At 35.8% G+C, this 25,078-nt stretch overlaps 1 protein-coding gene and 1 pseudogene across 2 annotated transcripts in view; both read left to right on the top strand.

The window, feature by feature from the left end:
* Positions 1–1,027: 1,027 nt before the first annotated feature.
* Positions 1,028–25,078, top strand: part of Alg1 (ALG1, chitobiosyldiphosphodolichol beta-mannosyltransferase) — a 167,788-nt gene continuing 143,737 nt past the window's right edge. Inside the window, exons 1-2 of one of the 2 annotated variants that reach the window (XM_090404819.1) lie at positions 1,028–1,314; positions 3,267–3,380. In XM_090404819.1, the coding sequence (XP_090260945.1) occupies positions 3,286–3,380 (95 nt within the window). In that variant the 5' untranslated portion in view covers positions 1,028–1,314; positions 3,267–3,285. The remainder of the gene's footprint in view (positions 1,315–3,266; positions 3,381–25,078) is intronic. The other variant, XM_090404825.1, reaches the window with a different exon arrangement.
* LOC150108997 (protein FAM204A-like) lies at positions 4,540–5,246 on the top strand (annotated as a pseudogene).

The raw sequence follows: 25,078 nt of genomic DNA, 5'->3' as shown, positions 1-25,078 counted from the left end.
ACTAGAGAGGTGGATACCCTCGTATCCACCTCACTCTATATCCATCTCCATGTCATTGGCGCACCCAGGGAGGGGGACAAGGAGCCCTGGTTCCCCCCAAAAGAAAAAGAAAAAAAAAAGACTAGAAAATTTTCCAAAAATCTTTTTCTAATGAAATTTATTATTATTATTATTATTTTTTTATTTTTGTTGTGTCGTGTCTTCTATTTCTATACTACTGTACTTATGAATTAGCGGTCGCATAAGGTGGGAATACCCTCTGGCACTCGGGAATCACGGCCGTTGTGAACGCAAAGCAAACGAAGTAGTGCTCGGGAAATGCTTTGTTTGCCCGAGCCTGGCCAGAGATCACTGTCCCCCCCCCCCCCCCCCAAGATTAAGTTGTGACCACTCGGTCCTCTCCAAGATTAAATCCTGAGTGAGCCTTGCTCCATGTACTGCAGTTTACTGATTAGAATTCCATGCGGTATCCTGTCAAAGGCGTTTGAGAAGTCCAGCAGTATCACTGAAAACCGTACAAACCTGACATAACCCTTAGTTCTGTGGAAGCCGAGAAAGATGTATCTCAATGAAATGATATAGGTGATAAAAATATTGTAAAAGCTTGATGGTAACACTACATTCGGTTTGGAGGAAATATCAGCACGTGTTAAAGTAATGTGCTATAGAATTAGTTATGTTCTGGACTCCCTGGAGTGTCACATAATAATAATAATAATAATAATGATAATAATCAATGCAAACATGATCCTTGATGTGTGGGAGGAAGGCAAAATCCCAAATTACACAGCAGTAATTTTAATTAAAATTAAATCATGAAAATTATTTAGTTTCAATGAAATCATTTTCATGAAATTGTTTTTGTGGTTTTATAATTTCATGTTTATATACCTTCTTATTAGATTCATGAAATTATTTTTGTGGTTTTATAATTTCATGTTTATATACCTTCTTATTAGATTCATGAAATTATTTTTGTGGTTTTATAATTTCATGTTTATGTACCTTCTTAGATGATTAGATGTCGTTAGTCTCTGCTTATGTGGCAAATTTAAATCACCGTGATATGTTTTAAAATTTTTTACTGTTATTTATTTATATACAGCTTTTGTTTAATGTAATCGCCCAGAGTCAAACCAATTTTAGATAATGATAGTTATTATAAGTTTTAGCCTAATAACAAATGGGAATCAAAATGTTAATCACGAGTCGGTAAATCGGTGTAGCAGTGCATATCTAGTGTGTGTCTAGTCATCTTAATTGTTGTGTACGTTGAGCTGTACAAATTCTTTGGATAATTTTAGTGAACAGAAGGTAATAAATGATTACTTGTTAGTCTGTGGGTATTTGTAACGAAAGCTATGAGTTTTATTTATTTTATTTTAACATAGCAGTAGCGTAAATATACGATTTTGGGCATTCCGCTTTTAATATGAACTCTATGAGTTTTCACTAGGCCTGTTGCTAAACCCTTTCTCAAGCCAAGGGAGAAATTATTATTACTTGACAGCTCCAAGGATGCATCGCGGATCTCAACAAATTAGTTGGAGTATGCCTACCTCTTACCTTGCATAGTACATTGTGAAATTATAACTACAAATTTATACGTAACCTCGAATAAATAAATTTTTATTTATAATGTTTTGGTTTTAAATACATCCAATTTTTAGTTATTTTAATATAACGCCTAACTTATATTTTTCATTGAATATTATAAATAAGTTTACTGAAAATAATTCCATTGGATCCCAAAAACTTAAATTCACTCTTGGTTATGATAGTTATGCCAGTATAGTGTTGCTACTTGCAGATAAATTTTCTACACACACACAGTCATCAGCTGGTTATATGTGCACACCACTAGACTTGGAGGATCCTTCCCCCCCCCCCCCCCTTCCTTTTTTGTTATACAATAAAAAACATTTGTCTCTGCATCTTTTTTATGCAATATTTTGCATTCCCACAGTTTCAGTTTCACATGCTGAACACAGTCAAAAGCTTTAGAGCAGTATAAGAAACACATTACCATAGGGAGTCTAAATACTTTTCTGTGATCTGTCTAAAGCAAAGGATCTGATCTTTGATAGCCTTACCTTTCCTAAATCTTGCTCGGGCATTTGTATCTCAACTTTGGCCTCAATCCTATTTAGAATGATCTTCAATGAAATCTTGCTTGCATGAGATATTAAACTAATAGTTCTATAGTTCTTACAATCCTTCATATCTCCCTTCTTATATAGTGGTATGAAAACTGACCTTTTCCAGTCTGTAGGCCATGATCCTGTCTTCCATATCCTTGTAATAAATCTCTGAAACACTCTTATCCCTCCATCCTCTGTGGCCTTAATGAACTCTCCTGGGATTTCATCTGCACCTGGGGCCTTATTGCTGTTAAGCTGCTTAACTGCTCATTCAACTAAGAGCAGTTCCAAATTGAAATTTTCCTGGTGAGAGGACTCCTCCAGATTTTCTTTATCCACTCTGTTGTACAGTTCCTTGCAGTATTCTTTCTGTCTGTTTTTGATTTCCAATTCTTCTGTTAGTAGTGCTCCATTCCTGTCTTTGATGACATTCAATTTTTTTTATAATAAATTTAGTTTAATCCTTTCTCCAAGTGTAAGCAAACAAAGTTTGTGCCTGAAGTATCTTCAGGACTGAGGCAACTCGTGGTAAAGGTGAACCAAACTCTCATCACTCCTTGTCTTAGTATCTCTTATAATGCAAAGCACATATCCTTGCGGACATGTATAATGCTATGCATTAAGGGAAGGGCCACTACCCAGACCAGTTTCGACCTTTATTGAGGTCTTGTCAGTGGGAGCCAGACCCAGAGGTGGTGATACCAAGGTGGAAGCAATGGAGAAGTCATCTCTGTCTATACGAGTTGTCAAAAGGTGTGTCACCTTATTATTAACCTGGTTTTCCACTTCATTAGACTATAATAAATTTAGTTTTATCCCTTATCCAAGTGTAAGCAAACAAAGTTTGCACCTGAAGTATCTTGAGCTTAAACTTGCACTTTAGGTTACAAACTAAATTGAAACATCCTTTTATAATCTATCTAGTGAATCTAATATATTTAGTGAATGTCTTTGTCTAATTTGTGACCTATTAAAATATCACTCTTCAGCTCGGAACAGTTAAATGTTGTTGAAAGGTGGAGTTTATCATTTTGTTTAGTTTATTACTGCTGGAATTGATCTCTTGATGCTGCTAAATTATTGCTTCTATTGTTATATGTAGTGCTTTATTTTTCATTTTTGTAGGAAGTCTTTGTTTGTCAGAATGATACTTGAAAATGCATTTGAAGTTATCTTAGCCTTCATTAGTATGTTGCCTTCATTTCCCCTTTTATTTCTTGCTGTATTCTACAGTTTAGGGTAAGTAACTGAATTTGTTTGATACTATACTTATTTTAGGATGTAGTTATTTTAATTATTATTGTTCACTGCCCATCTTAGTTTCTCAATTAGGCATTTTGATGTCTTTTATTAATGATACCATTAATATGAAGGCATACTTAAATTTTTATTTATTATTTATTTTTTAATGAAACATACCAGTATGAACTAAACTGCTTTCCTTCATTAGACTTTCATGTGAAGGTATGAACTTTGGCTAGGCCTCACGAAGACAGACTTATAGTTCGAGTCTAGTCACTGACTGAAGGAACTTTTTTTCCTAAGCATTTCTTCAACTGGTTCCAGAGTTAGTCAATCTCTGGGCAAGCAGGTTATTTCTCGCTGAAACTTGGATTTTTCATCCTGTAAACTCAAAAAAATGACCTTAGAACCTACATTATTTCAGACAGTAACATGTACTGTTAGGGTTAGGTACCAAGACATGGCAGCACTTGTTTGATGATCTCTTCATTGGTGGCTGTCTAAATGGAGAGTGGATAATTAGTGATAGACATGGGCCAGCTATCTCTGATTTGGCTACCGATGGAGATTGAACTGTCCACTCAGTCTCCAAAAGCTAGATAGGGTTTAAAAGCCTTCCCTACTCCTTATAACAGAATAAAAGGAATTAGCTTATTGTTATTATTATTAATTATTAAACTCTTCCCACAAAAAGTGTCAGAATTACAGTAGTGAAATAAATCACTGTGAGGAAACAATATCAGCACATACACACAAAACAGCATGCATTAAGTTCCTGAGTGCAGAAAATGTTCTAATCATTGATGTTCATCAGCAAATGAAAGTTATTTACGGGATTATGATTACATGACATCTCCAGGGAGTCCAAGACTCATTGAAGGAGAGCACCCACTCTACAATTCTTCATCTCCACCACTCACTATTATCATCTACATCAGAGCCATCTACTGCCCACCACCATTCTAATTTTCACAGACAATCACAAACATCCATGGCAGGATTCGAACCCTCAGCCTTTTGGCTGGAGAGTGGATATGTTAACCACTTGGCTGAGTGACAAGAATCTTGACAACATGGCTTTTTCTAAATAAGTTGTGGAGGTTGAATCTTTTGGCTTCATTACAATCGTGCACATCTTTTATTCCATTTTTTTAAAATGAGTAGTGATTCTTTGTCAGAGGATGACAATACCAGTCTGGCTGAGACTGACATATGGAAAATTAAAAGAAAGAAAACTATGAAATGTGATACTGAAAATGTCATGTGAAGAACCAAAACTCATCAGGTTGTCCTCCTACTCCTTCATCTTCATTTGAAGCAGTGCCTGATTCAAAGCTCTTAGCATTCAAAGAGAAGTTTGATAGTTTGAAAAAGCAGTCACAGAAAATAAGAAACTAGTCTGCAGCTAGACAGAAAAAAATTGGAAAGCAGAAATCTGCAAGATTATTAAAAAAGACTATGAAAGACTTATTTATCAGGTAGGCACTTGAGGAGCAATCCAAAGAAGATGGGAGAAATTATGTAGCTGATGAGTCTCTTCATACAAAACAGTTGCAGGAAGTTAAACCCTTTCTGACAATAAATAGTCATCTGACTTTAGTAGTACCACATCATAAATAAGGCCCAAAGACTGAGCTAGAAGAAATGGTGGATGCTGCTATCAGTGATGAAGATTTTGAAAAGGCTGAGATGCTCACTGACCATTTGTCTAATAGAGAGTTTGTAGTAAAGATTGCAGATGCTTTTGCTGCCAAAAGAGCATCAGAGCAAAAAGCTGAAGCTATTCAGAAGGCCAAGAAATTAAAAAAGCTTCATTGAGGATTTGAAGCAAAACAAAGGTGGGAAATGAAAGGAAACATGTGAAGATAGTTCACTAGTTTTATATGTATATATACTACAGTGGTTGTTGGCGGTAGATGGCGTTGGTGTTGTGGTTCGTTGAAGTTGGTGGATTGAGTGGTGGAGACAGAGTTGTAGAGTAGGTGCCCTCCCTCGATGAGTCTTTAGACTCCCTGGAGGTGTCATGTAATAATAATAATAATAAATGTCATGATCATTTTTTGATGGCAGGCTGTACATTGTCTGCAATGCAAACCTTGGCAGTAGAATGTAGTTTTGTGAAATATGAATTTGTAGTGCATTCAGAGTCCATGCATACTGGGACCACCATTTAATTATGATTGCTACATTCAAATAGTTCAGACATGATAGCATACATTTGAAGATTCCATGATATGGAGTGGCTCTTCCTCAAGTGAAGTGCAGAACTTCGCATAAATGGACAAACACCTGCAAAGATTCACTATTATAATGCTTAAGATGCAATTCCATCAACATGACAGTTAGCTCTATTATGACTGACTAATGAGAGTAGCTGAATGTTAGCAGAATTCGGTGGATTGTTTGGACAACTTACATTATCTAGACTCCTTGATAGCTCTTTGTGAAAGCTGCTACTTATTATTACGTAACACCTCCAGGAAGTCCAAAGATTCATCAAGGGAGGGCACCTACTCTACAACTCTCAGTCTCCGCCAATCGCAACTACCTTCATCATCTACAACCAACGGCATCTACCACCGACTACCACCACTAGTATTTCCAACCAGGCCGGCTTGGTTGGCTGTAAATACTGTTATTTATGGTAAGGCTATAGTTTCAAATCCTCCTTTTTTTTTCATTGATGTAAGATCATCTTTCACTATTATAATGCTTAAGATGCATTATAATAGTGATCTTACATTGATGTAAGATTATCTCAGTCTTGTCACATGTATAGCAGTATATACATGTCAACATGTATACTGCTATGCATTAAGGACGTTTGGGTCTGCCTCCCACTGACGAGACCTTAATAAAGGTCGAAACCTGTCTGGGTAGTGGCCCTTCCCTTAATGCATGGCAGTACATGTCCGCAAGGTGGTGTGCTTTGCATTATGGGAGATACTGAGACAAGGAGTGATGAGAGCTTGGTCCACCTTTGCTTGGAGTTGCCCGGTGTTGCACCACCTTACCTGAAGATATTTGCAGGCACAAACTTTGTTTGCTTACACTTGGATAAAGGATTAAACTAAATTTATTATAGTCTAACCAAGTGCAAAATAAACTTTGACTATTCCTGTTAAGATTCCAGGCAGATTTGTATGCAAATAAATTTTTTTCTAGAGCACTCCTGTGCTTAAATGAAAAGACTTATAAAAGATCTCAATTCAAATTTTCTCTGGAACAGCCCTTGTCATGGTGTTTCCTGACAACTCCAAATTTTCAAGAAAAATGTGAATAGCACACCACACACAGACATACATATACAACACTGATGTACTCATATGGTTCTACCTCTTAGGTATAAGATTAATATTAAAGAAAAAAAAAAGTAAAAGCATAATATTTAATGAAACATTTTTCCTAAACAGAAGCAAAAGTTTTCTAAATATTGCCATGTTTAAATAATTGCAGTATTAACTAGTGCAGCAATTTTTACTTAGGAGTTTGTTTTGGACAACTGTAATAATAGTGGCCTTGGGGGGGGGGGGACCTCACCCTTACCAAGCACGTCCCTCGGGTGGCGGATGAGGGAAGCCCAAGTGGGCAGCTCTGAATAACAAATAAGGAGCTGTTGACCAAAGGCACATTTCAGAACTATGGTCAGGAGAAGTGTTGTAACCACTGTAAAGATGCCAGCAAGTAGAAGAAAAAAAGACCTCCAGTCCTGCACAGCTCTTTGCAATCCCACCAGAGTGGTGGTGAGAAATCTGCAAGAGCAGGGAGTGCTAAGAATCTCGCAGAGGAAGATAGACCACCATCTGGAAATTCGACCCTATTTATTGGTTCTTTCAACACTCGAACTCTGTCTTCTGACTCCCATATTGATTTCCCGTTTCAAGAACTGCAAAATTCAAAGTTTGATGTCCTTGCTATTTGAAACCCGAAGAAGCTTAGAATTAACAGCAAAATGGAACCATGGCAACCAGATTTTCCTGTGAGCCTTAGATAACGCTACAAGGACTGGAGGAGTTGGCTTCATCATAATGAAAAGCTAACTAAAAATATTATTTCTTGCACAATCAATTCTGTATGACTAGGAACACTAAAATTAAAAATAGGAGAATCAGTAACAATAAAAATAATAGTAGCCTACGCACCCACCTCAACAGCCGACAAAGAAGAAATAGAAAACTTCTATGAACATCTACAAGAAACAATACCGAAAAAAACAATACATACAATAGTGTGTGGGGATTTCACTGCAAAGATTGGTGCAGGATTTATTGAAGAAAAAATACATTGGCCCGTTGGGGAAGGGGAAAGAAATGAACGAGGTGAACTCCTGACAGAATTTGTAGAAGCAGAAAGGCTGTACATTATGAATAGTTTTTTTAAAAAGAACACTGGAAAAAGATGGACTTGACAATCTCTAAATGGAGAGACAAGAAATGAAATTGATTTCATTCTAACAGATTGCAAAAGAATAATAAAAAATGTTGAAGTCATTGGGAAAACCTACTGTGACATTCATTCAGACCACCGTCCAATAAGAGCCACCCTCAAAATAGAGGGGGAGCCATAAAATAACTTTCCATCTTTGGAGGCATCTGAAGTTAAAACCAATGAACGGAATGAGACCAAATTTTATATTGAGACTTTTGAAGGCACGGGGAGATGATTTCTGTGAAAAAAAAAGATTTAGTACCAAAAATCGCCAATAGGGGAAATTTTGGTGCTGGCAGAGCTGAAAACAAGCAGATAATTACATTAAAGGCAGATAAAATGGAATAATAAAATTTCAACGGTGTAAGCAACAGCCGCATCACTCATTCCAGTGGATATGTGGCGTGTTACAATAATAATAATAATAATTAAACTAAAACAACAACTTGTGAGAGAGACAGAAATTAATGTAGTGATTAAACTCACAGGAAATAATGTTTTATTCATCAGAATCAGGGTTCCCTGAACCACATACACGATTTTCAATGTGCTGACCTTTTTTGTGTATGACAAATTGCATCCAGTGTGCGACATGCTTTACTGCTGAGCGTAAGGAGTCGGATTGGATGTTCATAACAGCCCATTTTATGTTCTCTTTCAACACATGCAAGTTGGGAATGCCACCAACATACACAACGGATTTCAAATACCCCCACAGCCAAAAGGGCCATATGGCATTGCACTGTTTAAGGTAAAACAACTTAACAAGTAAAGCAGTGTGAGGCAAGGTAGGATGCATATTGAGCATAATTCGTCAGTCATTCAAATAACTGCCTGAACTTCCCCAATCCCTTTTTAAGTGGAATTGGTGGCACTGTTGTCATGTATGTACAGTAAAATTTGCATAATCCTTTTTGCCTGCGTTTACTGCAAATATTTGACTACTTTCGGCTCCGCCACTGCCAAAATTTCTCCTATTGGTGACTTTTGGTTCTAAATCTTTTTTTCACAGAATTCATCTCCCCATGCCTTCGAAAGTCTCGATATAAAATGTGGTCTCATTCTGTGTATTAGTTTTAGCTACAGATACCTCCAAAGAGGGAATGTTAATTTATGGCCACCCTGTACAAAGAAAAAATGAAGAATGCATACAAGCACAGTCTAACCATAAAAAACGCTCAAAACAGATAAACCCAGAAGAATTTATAAAAAATGTGGAAGAAACTGACTGGAAATTAAAAAATGACATCAACGAAGATTTAACAAACTTTAATAATCAGTTAATGAACTGCAAAGAAAGAACCTCCTATGAATTTCCTCTTAAAACCAGGGAGAACGATAGAACTATTGAAGAAAAGAAGAATACTGAAAGATACAGGAAAAGACCACTTAGAATATAAAATTATCTGTAAACAACTGTGGCAGAATATCAAAGACAACTATAACATATGTAGAACGACAGAATTGGTAGAAGTAGCTAGGCTTCGCAGTAGCCTAAAAAAAGTAGGAAAAGAAACAAATCTAAAGCAACCATTACTGTCAGCCTTCATAGACAATCAAGGAAACAGACACACAAACAGGGGAAATGGAAAGAAATGGTAAAATCTTTTATGAGAACCTTTACTCATCTAAACAAGTAATCACAGCTCCAGTACCAGACGAAAATTTGGAAATACTATCTGTCCTACCTGAAGAAGTAAAAATGGCTATCCACCATATAAAACATGTCTGATCACCAGGAATTGACGGTATAAAATCTGATGAATTAAAAATGGGTGGATAAATACTCTTTAAAGCTCTAGCAGAAAGATTTACCTGATATATACAATTAAGGAAAGTACCCGTTGAATGGAAAACATCAAAGACCATGATTTTGCATAAAAAAGGTAATAGAGAAGACATCAGTAACTACAGGCATATCTGTCTATTATCACACACACATAAAATATTCACCAGAGTCATTCTAAACAGAATACAAACCTTCAACGAAAATAGCTGCTGCAAAGAACAGGCCTTTTTCAAAAAAGGCTTTTCAACAATAGATCACATTCAAACTATTACTCAGCTAACAGAAAGATGCAGAGAATACTAGATTCCACTTTGTCTTCTTTTTATAGATTTTAAAAAGGTATTTGACACTGTTGAACATAATGCAGTATTCCAAGCTTTAATAGAACAAGATGTAGAAAAAGCATACATCCAACTCATAAAAGATATCTACAAAGAAGGCAGAACAAATATCATTCTTTTCAATAACCCAATTAAAATTAACTTAAGAGAAGTAAGTCAGGGTGATGTCTTATCACCTAATCTCTTCACATCTACTCTGGACAGCATGATTCGAAAAATTGACATGAAAGGTGGAATAAACATTGATGGTGAGATGTTAAATATGCTACTATTCGCCGATGATGTGGTATTAATATCTCACTCACCCAAACTCTTAGAATCAATGCTGAATAACATAAGCCAAAACTGCCAAAAAATTGGATTGGAAATACATCTTGACAAAACAAGATGGATGAAAAACAAATACTGTAAAGATTATACAATCACTCTAGAATCCCACACCATTGAAAAAGTTGAAGATTACATCTACCTCGCCTAGTCCATAAAAATGAATAATGACATATCAAATGAAATAGCAAGGAGAAAAAGAGCTGCTTGGATAGCCTTCAACAAAATGATATCAACAATTACCAACCAAAACATAGATATAGAAATAAGAGTTCATCTTTTCAATAGTCACATCTTACCAGCATTAACTTATGGCAGTGAAACATGGAATACAACCTTAAAAGAAGAACAAAGCTTAATAACAACTCAACGTGCAATATAAACAGAATAGACCACGTAAGACACACAGAAATCAGGAAGAAGTCTGGACTCACAGATGTAATAAAAGCAATCTACAACAAAAGAAAATGGGCAAGACATCTCACCAGAATGAGAGATAACAGATGGACAGTCAGAGTTACAAACTAGTATCCGAGAGAATCCAAAAGGAAACCTGGAAGATCAGCCTTAAGGTGGGAAGACCCAATGATTAAGAAAGTCGGAAGAAAATGGAGGAGAAAGGTCCAAGACAGGAACAGCTGGACTTTACGACCTGCAATCATGGAGAAATCCTGACTGAAATCACAGGTCCATCAAGGTAATCAAGGTAATAATATTGGTGCAAGAAAAATTTAGGCTGTAACCTAAGTTTAATACACCATCCTCAATGCATTTAATTGTAATAATTGCTGATAATGACTGATTTTTATCCTCATAATTAACATTGTACAGTCTGGAAACCATCTTTGTTATCTACCTCTATACCCTTTCCACAGTTAATTTATCCCCTTCAAATCCTGGGGAGGAAATTTGAGAACAGTAGTCCAAGTGTGGTCTGATCAGAGTATTTTACAACAATGTAAAATACTCTGAATGATAACTCTTTTATTTCTGCAGGTCAGCATCTTTCTCATTACTGTGAACCTTTGCAACATGCTCCCTGAATTTCAGTTTTCTATCAATCATCACTCCCAGATCTCTTGTTTCCCCCTACTTCCTCCAGTACAGCTCCTCCAATTGAGTATGCAGCCTCCCATCGATGTATCCCAAAATTCAATATCCCAAACAACTGAATATCTCCCCTTGCAATCCATTGACAATGTCATTGATATAAAGGTGAACAATACAAGTCCCAGTACCGAGCCCTGTGGAACCCTACTTGTAACCTTCTGCCTCCTTGATATTGCCCCACCATACACACTCTCTTATACCTATCAGACAGCCAATCCTGAATCCAGTTGAATAACCTGACATCTAAACCCATGTGCTGCTTATTATGTGGCACCCTGTCAAATGCCTTTGCAAAATCCAAAAAAATGGTAGTATATGCCTTTCCCTCATCAACTTCTCTTGTCACTTTATTATAAAAGGCAATCATATTACTAAAGCAAGAGCAACTCTTAACAAATCCATGTTGATTCTCACAGATAAGATTGCCCTCATCTGCCCAATGCTGTATACAGTCCCTCACTAATTTCTCCAAGATCTTAACAACTACTGATGACATGCAAACTGAACTATAATTAGAGTCTGCTACTGCCCTTATGCAATGACACTATCTTAACCTCCTTCCATTCCCTAGGTACCTTTTCCATAGCCAGGCTTTCACTGAAACGTCAGGTCAAAGGAGCCTGTCAGTTCTTTAGCACATTCTCTCAAAACGCATGGTGAAATACCATCCAGTCCCCCCAGCTTTACTCACATCCAGAGTACTCAATATTTGGAACACACTCTCCTCTTGCACCTCCAAACCTTGAAACTTCCCTATCCCTCTATTATTAAAAGCTATTTCTCCAGGATGAAATACTCCAATAATTACTCCAATATTCTAACCCAACTCAAGATAACTTAACACTGTCTTATATACTGCTAGTTTAGTGTTTTGGCTAATTTCTTTCTTATTCTGAATAAATTTATTTGGAATAAGAAAGAAATTAGCCAAAACACTAAACTAGCAGTATATAAGACAGTGTTAAGTTATCTTGAGTTGGGTTAGAATATTGGAGTAATTATTGGAGTATTTCATCCTGGAGAAATAGCTTTTAATAATAGAGGGATAGGGAAGTTTCAAGGTTTGGAGGTGCAAGAGGAGAGTGTGTTCATTTGGAAATAGACAACAAAATAGACAACTTATTTTGTTGTCTATTTCCATATTTCATTTGCCAATATCACCACTACTAATAAATATTGTGCTTGAAAAGCCAAAATATATTACTAGTTCTATGGGTTCTCCATTGAGAATGCAGCTGAATTTTTCTATGATCCTGCTTATTTTCACAGTCTTGGTCTTTTTATTGCTGGTTTTCATGCCAAATTTGTTACAGCTAGCATTCAATTTAGTTAGAGTCCTGGAGACTTACAGTTGATGTGGGTTTTAGAGTACAATACTATCTGCATAAAGCAAAGAGTTAACTTTGATATCTCCAATTCCATTATCAGATTTAATACCACTTTCTTTCATAATGTGATCTGTGCAAATGATGAATAAGAGTAGTAATATATTGTGTGCACCTTTTGTCTTACACCTGATTTTACATTAAATCATCTTCTTCTATTTCCTTCAATTTTAACTGCTGATGTCTCACTTGTTCTGTATAATGTTCCACTTACCCCATATAATTGTACTGTTTTGAAAAGCTTTTCTCTGGGGACTTTGTCATATGACTTTTCCAGATCTACAAAACTCAATTACAGATGCTTGTTAAATTCTCATGATAATTTCTCAGCTGTTTTTCATAACATGAAATCTAATCTTGACAACATCTGTTTGGCCAGAACACTCCACTTTTCTTCAAGTTTTCGTTTCCAAATTTTCTTAGGCATCTTTTCAAGTATGCTTGCATAAATCTTACCTGGAACACGTTAATAGTGAGATTCCTCTGTAATTCTAATTCTCATATTCAGTTTTATTTCTATTTTAAAGATGGGAACTTCTAGAGCTCTTACTCCTATCATCTGGAATTCGACCAGTGTAGCCACTGTAAAACTTTGATACCTCCTTATTTCAGTATTTCTGGTCGAATATCATCTACTCGAGCAGTTTTTCTACGTTTCAGGTTTTTGATAGATTTTTCTACTTCCAGTACGGATATTTATACCCTACTTTTGCATTCCACTTGAATATTTTTTTTACTATTGTTCTGTCACTGCTTATTTCATTTAACAGTCTTTCAAAGTAATTGCTTCAGATATCTAGAATATCTTTATCTTCAGTTTTTATGTCACCTTGTTCATCTTTGATTCATTTTATACTCTTCCCTCCATTTCTCAGCTTTTACATTAGTTTCAAAAACATTTGCCATCTTCCTGATATTTTATCTTCTGTATTATCACAAGATGCAGTTATGGGAGCAGAAATTTAGAGGGCAGTTCATTTGAAGCTATGTGGTGTGAGATAGAAGGCCAACAGAACTAAATGTGTAATTGGTTGCTGCTGTAATCCAGGGGTATATGAGAGAATGTAGCTGATATGCACTCTCAAATTAGCATAATGAGTACAGGTCAGGGATTTCAACTATGGGGAGGACATAGATTGGGAGGCAGAATGGTCACAGGCAGGAAATTAAATTTATACAGCTGCTGAGAGATAATTATCTGAGATAACATGTAGTGGAAGGGATATGAAGTTCAAGAGTGCTTGATCTGATCATTACATTAGAGAACTTAGCACTTAACTAATCTAGCTACACTTGCTCTGCTTGGAGAAAGTGATCATGTAGTCTTAACCTAGGTGATTGCTAGACATGCAGAATTTTCTGTTAAGAAGAGATATATGTGGAATTACAAAGCAGGTGATTATGACAACCTGAGAAGTTAGCTTTCAATAGAGCCATGGGATAAGAATTTGAAGGATACAGATGGGAGGTGAAGAAAGCAGTATCTGAATATATACCTAGAGTCAGAAGGATTAACCGGGTAAGAGTTAGATGGATAAATAGCTTCATTAAGCAGGAGTTGCATGCAAAGAGAAGGCTGTGGAAGGATTATAAAGAAAAGATGATCAGCATGCCCATGAGCAGTATAAGGAGCAGGCAAGAAGGGTGACCTGTATGGTAAGGAAGGCTAAAGCTAATTATGAGAGAAAGCTAGCTAATTAGGCCAAAAGAAACCCTAAAGAATTCTTTTGCTATGTGACAAGTAAAAGGAGGAATGACTATGGGAGAATGACTTTAAAAAAAGTGCTGATGTGGGGAGGTAAGAGAACCAAACCAAATAGTTGAATTACTGAGTGAGCATTTTGCAGGGGGGGGGTGTACCATCTAGGTGGTGACATTGCAATGCCAGATGTGACATTGACTGATAGGAGAATAGAGGTTGAAGAAATGGAGGTGCTCGGAATATTGCATAACCTCAATACTAACACAGCCATGGGATTAGATGGAATATCAGCCCATGTATTACAAAAATGTCTAAGGGAATTATCAGCTTCTCTGACAAAGCTGTTTAATTTAAGCCTCAGTATTGAGAAGATGAAGTAGAAAGAGGACAAAATAGTCCCTTTGCATCGAGAAGCAGCAAATTATAGGTCAGTCAGCATCAAGTAACAGTGGAGTTTGATAAGGGAAAGTAATCAAGTAACAATAGAATTGGATAAGTGAAAGGGCTACTCAGTGATATTGAAAGGTTATTTTGCCTGGTATCTCCACTTGGGCCTGGCTCCCACTGAAGAGACCTCAATAAAGGTTGAAACTAGTCTGGGTAGTGGCCCTTCCCTTAATGCTTAACATTGTACATGTCCACAAGGAGATGTGTTTTGCATTATGGGAGATACTGAGATAGGAGTGATGTTATCTTGCTCCACCTTTGCAACGAGTTGCCCGGTGTTGTACCACCTTACCCCAGTCCTGAAGATACTTTCAGGCACAAACTTTGTTTGCTCACATTTGGATAAAGGATTAAACTAAATTTATTATACTCAGTGATACTACTCTAGATGTCGAAAAAGCATTTGACAATATTCCACATAGAATTCTATTGTATAAATTGGAGCAAACAGGGATGGATGTGAATCTGATGATTTGGATTAGAGAGTGGTTGATGGGTAGATATCAAAGCGTGGAGGAGTTGAGTCTAGGAGAAGGCAAGTGACCAGTGGTGTACCACAGGGCTTAGTCCTCTGTTGTTTAATTTATATATCAGTGATATAAGAAATGATTTGACAAGAAATATTCATGGGTGGGAACAACATATAAAATGGGATTAGATGGTAATGATGATGATGATGCTCAATTGGGAAGAGTAGTGAAGGTGATGCAGAGATCCTGCAGGAATACTTAAACAGACTAACAGTATTGGCAAAGGTAAATGACTGCTAGTTTAATGTGGCCAAGTGTAAGGTGATGCACATTGGGAAGCGATCAGAAGTATTATATTGATGGAACTGAATTGCGGGAAACCGATGAGGCCAGAGACTTGGGTATGATTGTGGGCAGGGAGTTGAAGTTTAGAGGCATATTGCGAAGGTAACTAGAACAGCACATCAGATTATATGGTTGCTGAAGAGTACACTAACAAGCAGGAATAGAGAGGTTATTGTTTCCCTCTATAAGGCTTTAATAAAGCCACATCTGGACTACTGCACACAATCTGGAATCCAGGATCTGTGATGATGATGTGGAGAGGATCCAGAGGCAAGTGACAAAGATTGTAGCAGGTCTGTGGAATGATATCTGTGAGAATAGATTGATGGTTTGTAAGTTCCAAAAATTAGCTGATGATGAAAAAGAGACATAGAAACACGTAAGTTATTAAAGGGGTTTTATAGGATTGATGCTGAAGGCATTTTTTCAGTACATGGCAAGAAGGGAGAGAACAAGGGTCACTAGTAGAAGTTGTGTAAGAGTGTGGTTAGCAAGGATGTTGGACTAGAGTTTTTGCTTGGAGGGTGGTGAATGGGTGGAATGAGTTGCCAGAAGTGATTGTGGAATGAGTTTAAGGAAAAGTATGATAGGTATTGTGCGAATGATGGTAGTGTGTGTGAGTAATGGATTGCCCACGATGAGTCTTCTGACTCCATGGAGATACCTGTATAATAATAATATTCAGGTTCGGCGGAAGCAGGCATGCGATGCATGCGGGCGCCACTGCCAGGGCACAGTTCATAAGTTCATTTTTAAGAAACAAAATTTTTATCATAAAAACAAAAAATTCTTAGAATGATCAATATTAAAATAAATAAAGCCGAATGCACCGAATAAACATTTAAAAAAATTTTGTATATTGCTGCCTCTTTGATCAGCCGGCTGAATGTTGTGTCTACTGCAGTCTATCTAAAGTGAAACGGTGAACGGTTTTTATGCGCAGAAATGAATTTTCTTACAAAACATTTGTTGCTAGTTAACCAGTCATATGGTATGCATCTCAGTAGGCTACTGACAGTAGCAGTGTGGACTATTATTTCTTCTCTGTGTCGTGTTGTGTAATAATTTCTTGTGGGTATAAAATAGAAATGGAATCAAAAATTAAAAAAAAAGTTATCCGGTGTACAAAATCTTAAACGTCATGCTGCAAAAGAAGCAGATATTAAGAAACAATCTGGGGCTCTTAATAAATTTGTTAAAATATTAAAATATTCTGATGCAGATTGTAATCAACTCGATACATCAGAAATCAGAGTTGAAGAATCGTGCACATCATCCAGTTTTCATGAAAGTACTATTGCAACTATTGAACAAGACGTGATTTAAGTGAAAAACAGTTAGGAGAAGATTTAGTTGTAGTTGACCACGAAACTAACATATTGTTAGTCTCCGTAAATTTAGAAGATCCAGTGAATGGGGAAATATTGATGAAAAATTACAAGTTGTTTTAATTGAAATGGGGCCTGTTCAAAAGAAAAATATAATATATCCCAGAGATACATATGGTCGTAAATTTGGTGACACATATTATAATAGAAAAATGGAAAATAGGAAGCTCGTGCCAAGAACATGGCTCGTTTATTCCGAAACTTTAAATTCTGTTTTTTGCTTTTGTTGCAAACTTTTCGCACCTACTGAATCAAGTAGTCTTGTAGAAGGTTATCACGATTGGAGAAATGTAAGTACAACTTTGCATAGACATGAGACTAGTTTAACTCACATGAAAAATTTCTTAAAATAAAAGGAACTTGATAAAATTTTAAAAAACAAAACTACTATTGATTGCCAGACTCAAAGCATGTATGACATGGAAAAGAAACATTGGACGAGTGTTTTAGAACACTCGTCCAATTTTATAATTCCAACTTGATTGGAATTATAAAATTCCTTGGTAGCCAAAATTTAGCTTTTTGCGGATCATCTGATAAATTATACGAAAGGAATAACTGCAATTTTTTAAAATTAGTCGAACTGTTTGCGAAGTTTGATCCCATTATGGAAAATCATATTGAAAGGGTCCTACAACGAAACAATAGAGTACACTATTTGACTAAAGACATTCAAAATGAAATATTGGAAACTCAACGCAATCAGGGATACAATTTTATTATCAATTCGAAAATCTAAATATTATTCCATAATTTTAGCTATATAACTGATACAAGTAAAACAGGACAAATGACCATTATTATTTGCTTTGTTTCCTCTGACAATGGAATTGTCAAGATCAGCGAAAACTTTTTAAGTTTTGCAGATATATCAGATTCCACAGGACGTGGTTTATGTGCAACAATAATGGAAGCAGGGGTGCACCAGTAGTGTCCGACGCCTGTGTGCAAAACTTAAGTTGGCGCCCCTATCCTTCCCCCCCCTCCAATAAAAAAAATCACTTAAAAAACGTTTTTTTTTTTAAGTATTTCCTCCTCTTTGGTGCCTTTACTATCCTGGCACCTGTGTGCATCGCACACATTGCACATATGGCCTCCACACCCCTGAATGGAACAACTGGAAAAATGGAACATTCCCATTGAAGACATGCGAGGTCAAGGGAATGACAATGGGGCAAAATATTGAAAAAAATATAAAAGGGAAAAAATATTGATTCCAAAACTGGCTTTTGAACAAAAATCCTCGAGCTTTTTACGTGCCATGCTGGTCATACTCTAAATTTAATCATTAACGATGCAGCCAAAGGGAATGCAGATACAATTAGTTTCTTTGCAATTGTTCAAGAAATATACAATTTCTTTTCGTTCTCTCACAAACGTTGGGCAATCCTTTTAAAGTTCTTAAAAAATTTAATATTGAAACAGCCATCAGAAAAGCAATGGGAAAGTAAAATTAATGCATTCCGCCCTCTACGATATCAGTTAGGAGAAATTTACGATGCACTTTTTGAAATTTTAAATAATGAAAATTTTAATAAAGAAACTCAGCATGAAGCACAAACATTATGTGCTAAAATAAAGGACTACAAATTTATTTACTTTCTTATAACTTGGCATGATTTACTTAACAGAATAAACCGTGTGAGTAAAGTGCTTCAAGACAAAAATATGAACACTTGCTTTAGAATCTATCGAAAACTTAAAAATATTCTTACAAGAGTATCGATCAGATACAAATTTTAAAGAAGTTCTAAAAACGGCAAAAGAACTGAGTGAAGGGGTGGATGGAGAACAAGAATTTAAAACTGGTACTGAAGTTCGATGACGAAAGAATACACGACAATTTGACTACGAGCATCATGATGAAACGCCACAATCACCAGAAGATAAATTTAGAGTGAACGTGTTTTATGCACTTCTAGACATTGCAATGTGTTCATTAATAGAACGTTTTGAACAAGTAAAAACATATTATGATAATTTCAATTTCTTGTATAGATGACTACAAATTAATAACGAAGATTTACGAAAAAATTGTGACAATTTAGAGATTCTCTAGGACGGCGACAATAAAGATGTTAATACAAAAGAACTATATGACAAGTTATGTGCTTTCCGGGATATTTTTCGGAAGGATAATTTAAATATTCTAAACCCTTTCGATATTCTTAATTTTATTGTGTCCAATAATTTATCTTTCCCTAACTTTTCAATTGTTTTAAGAATACTATTAACCTTACATGTCAGTGTAGCGAGCGGTGAACGTTCCTTTTCCAAGTTGAAATTGATTAAAACCTACTTAAGAACAAGTATGTCACAAAAAAGCTTGTTAATTTGGTGTTAATAGCTATCGAAAATGATATATGTATGGAATTAGACGTTAAGATTTCTAATTTTGTGAATATGAAATCAAAAACCCTAAAATTTTAATTACAAAAATTTCAAGTATATTTATAAAATTTGCTTTAACTTTTGAGAATTTTTTGAATATTCAGGTTTTTAATGATTATCCTGCTTAGTCAACACCCCCGGTTCGTTACATTTAGTGAACCAACGTTTGCTGTTCTGTCAAAATTTATTTAAGAAATTTCAAATAATTTAAATTTTTATTATCTAAAAGAACCACACTCGCCTGGATTGTTACAGGGGCGCTTAGATAGAAATTGCATGCGGGCGGCAAATACCTTAGCGCTGGCACTGATAATATTTTTATATTGCTCCCACCCATAAAAGGTTATTTACAAACCTATAGTACAATTTGTACTGTGGGTGGGCTAAGGATTTTTTTTTCTCTGTTTTATTAAATATGTATATATTTTTTGTATTTTTAATTTATTTTCTATATTATCCGGAAATCTTACTTTCTAGAGACCAAACACCAAACTTTTTTCAAGCTACTTCAGGCCTCCAATAAGTGGGATGGTGGTCTGACACTGGCCAATGAAATTCATCTCCCACAAAAGTCTTCCCATTACTTTTGTAATGAAAAGCAGGAATTTAACAGGATGTTAAAACATCCTGCTAAATTCTGTTTAAATCTGTTTTTTAAAGTTTTGATATGATGACAGATTTTTCTGAATTGTCATCAGTGTCACTGTGCAGATATCTTCCTGTGCGAGTAGATTTACTAGATAGTAAAGCATGACAAACTGAACTGAAGTTTATTTAATATGTCTGGGAAAAGGAATGTATTCATTTTTTTCCTCTTCCTCTTTCAGCTGTGAACTCAATTGTGGATTTTGGCTCCTCTTTTAAGTGAGAAAAGGTTGAGGTTATCAGGCTTGTGGCCATGTGGAAAAGATATTAGCATGGTCTTGAATTTGAGAACTGAATGCTTTACATATATTTAAAAAGGATAAGTATAAGTGGATGGAATTCTAATCCTATCAACTTCATGCTTGACTACTTGTTTTCTTCCATGATGAATTATATAACTTGCTTCTGATAGAAGCAAGTTATGTAACCAGGCTACTAAATGATTACCTATCTCCATTCTTCTCAGTTTTGTAGAAGTATTGTGTCATATGATATTTTTTATTGCATTTGCAAAACCTAGAAAAATCACTCTAATAATATCTCCTCCTCTATCCAGTACAGTTGTTACCCTGTACTGGATAGAGGAGTATTTATTAATATAAATAAGTACTGAAGCAAGGCTCCTCTTTATCACACACTTATGCTACTTTTTATAAAGATTCCTATTCTTATCAATTCAATTTTTTATTCTCTCTCTCTAATCAGCTACTAATTCTTTCACACAGACAGTCTGTAGTTTGTCAACACTGAATAGAATTCTTTATGTAATGACACTGTTTTCCTGTCTTTCACTCTTCAGGGATTGTTCCTGTTGTCAGATTCTTGTTCAAACAACTAAGTCAAGATCACTTAATTCCTTTGCACAGTCCCTTAATATATGTGGTGATATCCTATTCATCCCAAACAACCTTATTAACATCTAACTTTCTTAAAATTCCAAAGACTTCACATCACTGAAGAATAGCAAAACAAGTGTTCTCTGCTAGGTTGGCAGGAAAAAGATCCAGAGGAAGACCAAGGTATAGGTGTGATACAGTAAAAAAGTGCCTGTTCTAGTATCCCCGTTCCTTCCAAAATGTGTTCAGCACTACTGTCTAACTTGACCCCCTCCCCTTTCACCCAAACCACTGACAAAATACTCATCATCAACATCAAATTCCTGACATGCACCCTCAAGGAGTGTACAGGATATGATAGTACTACATGAAAAACTTACATCACTACTAACTTCCTCTCTATAATTTTCCTCCAAATCAATCTGCTACCTGTCAAGACTCCAACATTATCAGATATTATATTTCTGTCTTCTAAGGCACTTTTTACTGTATCACACCTATATCTTGGTCTTCCTCTGGATTTTTTTCCTGCCAACCTGGCAGAGAACACTTGTTTTGTTAATCTTTCCTCGCCCATTCTGTTTCAGTGGATATCACCTGAGATTAGCTCTGCTAACACATTCCTGGATGCTGACAATGCCAAGTTCTTTCCTAATATCCTCATTTTTAATGATATTGCCATTGATGCTATCTGTTCATTCCCCTAATCTTTCTCCTGACTCTCATATCTGCCATCTCTAGTCTTTAGTCAAGTGTTTTATTTCTAACCCAGCTCTCAGATCCACAAGTTAAAACTGGTTTGAACACTATGTTGTATACAGCTAATTTAGTGTTTTGACTAATTTCTCTCTTATTCCATATAAATTTATTCAGTTGACTTCTTACCATACCAGCTTTGTTGATTCTGTTGTTTATTTCCATATTTAATTTACCATCTTCATTAAAAATCATGCTTAAGTAGCTGAAACGTTTTTCTTGTTCTATAGGTTCTCCTTTGAAAGTATGAACAATGCAGTTGCTGCCTATTTTCATTGTCTTTGTCTTTTTAATGCTGACCTTCATACTATATCTATTACAACAGTTATTCAATTTTAGTCAGGGAATCTTGCAGACTTGTACCAGATTTATTTGGAAGTATAACATCATTTGCATAAAGTAAAGAGCTGAGATTAACATTTCCAATTTTGATATCAGGTTTAATACCACTTTCCTTCATAATGTAATCCATATACTTAAGTATAAAGAGCTAATAAGCTTCATTTCGGCAATGAAAACATTACTAAAATTAAGGGGATATTAAATCCCACATAGTTTTAAAACCGAATAAGAAACTCAAAGATAGGAATCAGAGATCAGAGAGTTTCTTGCCGAATATAGTAAACTATAAAGTATCGGCGAACACTAGCGTTAGCCAATGCAAGTGATCCTAGTACGTAGTACAATCTCGGGCAACTCGTTGCAAAGGTGAGTAAAGTTCAGATCGCTATTCTTAGGTATTTTCCATAATGTAAAAACATTTTACATTATGGAAAATGCGTTAGCCAATGCAAGTGATCCTAGTACTACGTACTAGGATCACTTGCATTGGCTAACGCTAGTGTTCGCCGATACTTTATAGTTTACTATATTCGGCAAGAAACTCTCTGATCTCTGATTCCTATCTTTGAGTTTCTTATTCGGTTTTAAAACTATGTGGGATTTAATATCCCCCTTAATTTTAGTAATCCATATAGTTAATGAATAACAGAAGGGATAATGTACATCCTTGTCTGACACCAGATTTAACATTAAACCACCTTCCTGTACTTCCTTCAATTCTAACTGCTGACTTACAACTCAAATAAAAACTAAGTATTGCTTGATATAATGCTCCATTGAACCATACAACTGTAGCATTTCGAATAGCTTCTCTATTGGCACCTTGTCAAATGCCTTTTTCAAATCTACAAAACGTAAATACAGATTTTTGTTCTATTCCCATGATTTCTCAACAGTTTGTCGTAAAGTGAAAATCTGATCCTGACAGCCTCTATTTGGACTGAATCCAGCTTGTTCTTCACCAAGCTTCCCTTTCTACAATCCTTTTCAATCATTTTTCAAGTACTTGTATAAATCTTACCAGGAACACTCAGTAGTAAAACACCTCTGCAATTCTTCCATTCAGTTTTATTTCACCTTCTGTATATGGGTACTATGAGAGCCCTACTCCAATCATCTGGAATTCGTCTCTCTGTTCAGGCCTTCTGAAGTATGCAGTGCAGCCACTTTTATACCACTATCGATATAAAAGCAAGACTTTTATACCTCGATACTTGAGCATGTCAAATATCATCTACTCCAGCTGCCTTTCCACATTTCAGCGATGAAGCTGTCATCATCGCTTGTTTCATTTACAATTTTTCAAAGTAATTACTCCATGCTGCAAGAATATCTTTTTCTCCAGTTTTCATGTTACCTTTATCATCTATAATTCCTTTTTCCAGCACTCTTTCCTCCATTTTTGAACTTCAACAATCTCCAGAATATCTTGCCACCTTCTTGATATTTATTTTCTATATTCTTACCAAAGTCTTCCCATGACTTTTGTTTTGCTAGTTTTACACAGTGTTTAGCTTTCTTACATTTGTCTCTGTATTCTCTAAGAGCACAAGCCGACTTATTCACCATGAACTTTCGATATTCTTTCTTCTTTTCCTTCACTACCTCTTTAACATCCTGTGTCCATGGAGTTCTGCTTTTTCTATCCTTGCAGACAACCTCACCACATGCCTCTCTGGCTGAATCAGTCAATGTTTTCTCTAGGATTTGTCACTGAATCTCCAAGGTTTGGTTCCTATTCTCAAACTCTTTCATTTTTTCTTGAATAATCTTTGCATATTTTAGTCTACAGTTCACATCTGAGAGCTGCCCAACTTTTATCCACTTTAAAACTTTCTTACATGTTCTTGTTTTCAATATGAAATTCAATTTTATCCTGCTCAAGACTAAATGGTGATCACTTCCAATTTCAAATCCTCTGTACACTCTAGTGTCCTGCCCCAGTGAGAAAACATCACTATCTACAATAACATAGTCGATGAGACTTCTTATTCCTTGCCTCTTCCCTCCATATGAATTTGTGCACATTTTTATATTGGAACATCGTGTTAGTAATATTATTATTAGCTTTGCTATTTTCTCCAAATTTTCCCAAAATATTTTTGTATGTCTGACAGTCATTTCCTATTTTGCTATTTAGATTACCAACAAGGACCAGCTTTTCCTTTTTCATTGTCAGTTGCTTTCTCTAAAGCCTCAAAATATACCCATCAAATATTTCTACTGTTTTCTGTGGTTTTTAATGGGCCCATAAATGTCCAAGGTATCTTTGGATTTCTTCACCACGATTCCAGAATGAAGTGATTAACCTCATGCCTGTAAGTATACTGTGTATGTAAATTACATGTGTTTTCCTGGCTGGGTTGCCTGCATACAAGACGAAAAACCCAAGTTTCTGGGAGAAAAAAACTCTGCTATCTCCATGTGAGATCAGAGAACTCACCTTCACTTGAAATGCCCTAATAAAAGTTTCATGTCCTAGACAGGATTCAAACTCAAGTTTTTCCAGCTGAAGGACATTGTCAAAACAAGGTTACAGAGACTTGCATTCATGTTATGTTATTCTGGACCTCCATTTGGAGTCATAAGACTCATCTTGTGATTACTTGTTAGGTATAAAGTCTATCATGCAACTCCTTAAAATCATTCATTATCTGCACTCACTCTCCTCTCAAGTACTGCATTCCATAGTATACTATCATTCTCCATGCATAAATGCTACTTTTCACCCCTATATCAGTATTTGCCCAGTGTGAGCCTGGTAAATGCCTCCTATTAACTTAGTCTCAATTATATGCTTTCATCTGTCCATCAAATTCTGTAGATTATGCATATTCTCAATTTATTCTTTTAACTGACATGTAGTTCTGATGTAATTTTTTGTTATCCACTTTTGTACCCTCTCCAAAGTTGCTCCCTTTAATTCCTGGTGACCAGATTTTGAGCACATTAATCCAGATGTGATCTGAACACAGCTTTATACTTTGTACCAG

This window comes from Typopeltis vanoorti, chromosome 2, assembly GCF_054136105.1.
Source record: "Typopeltis vanoorti isolate ZY-2024b chromosome 2, IOZ_Tvanoo_1.0, whole genome shotgun sequence".
Taxonomy (NCBI): Eukaryota; Metazoa; Arthropoda; class Arachnida; order Uropygi; family Thelyphonidae; genus Typopeltis; species Typopeltis vanoorti.
This window is presented reverse-complemented; position numbering and strand designations above follow the sequence as displayed.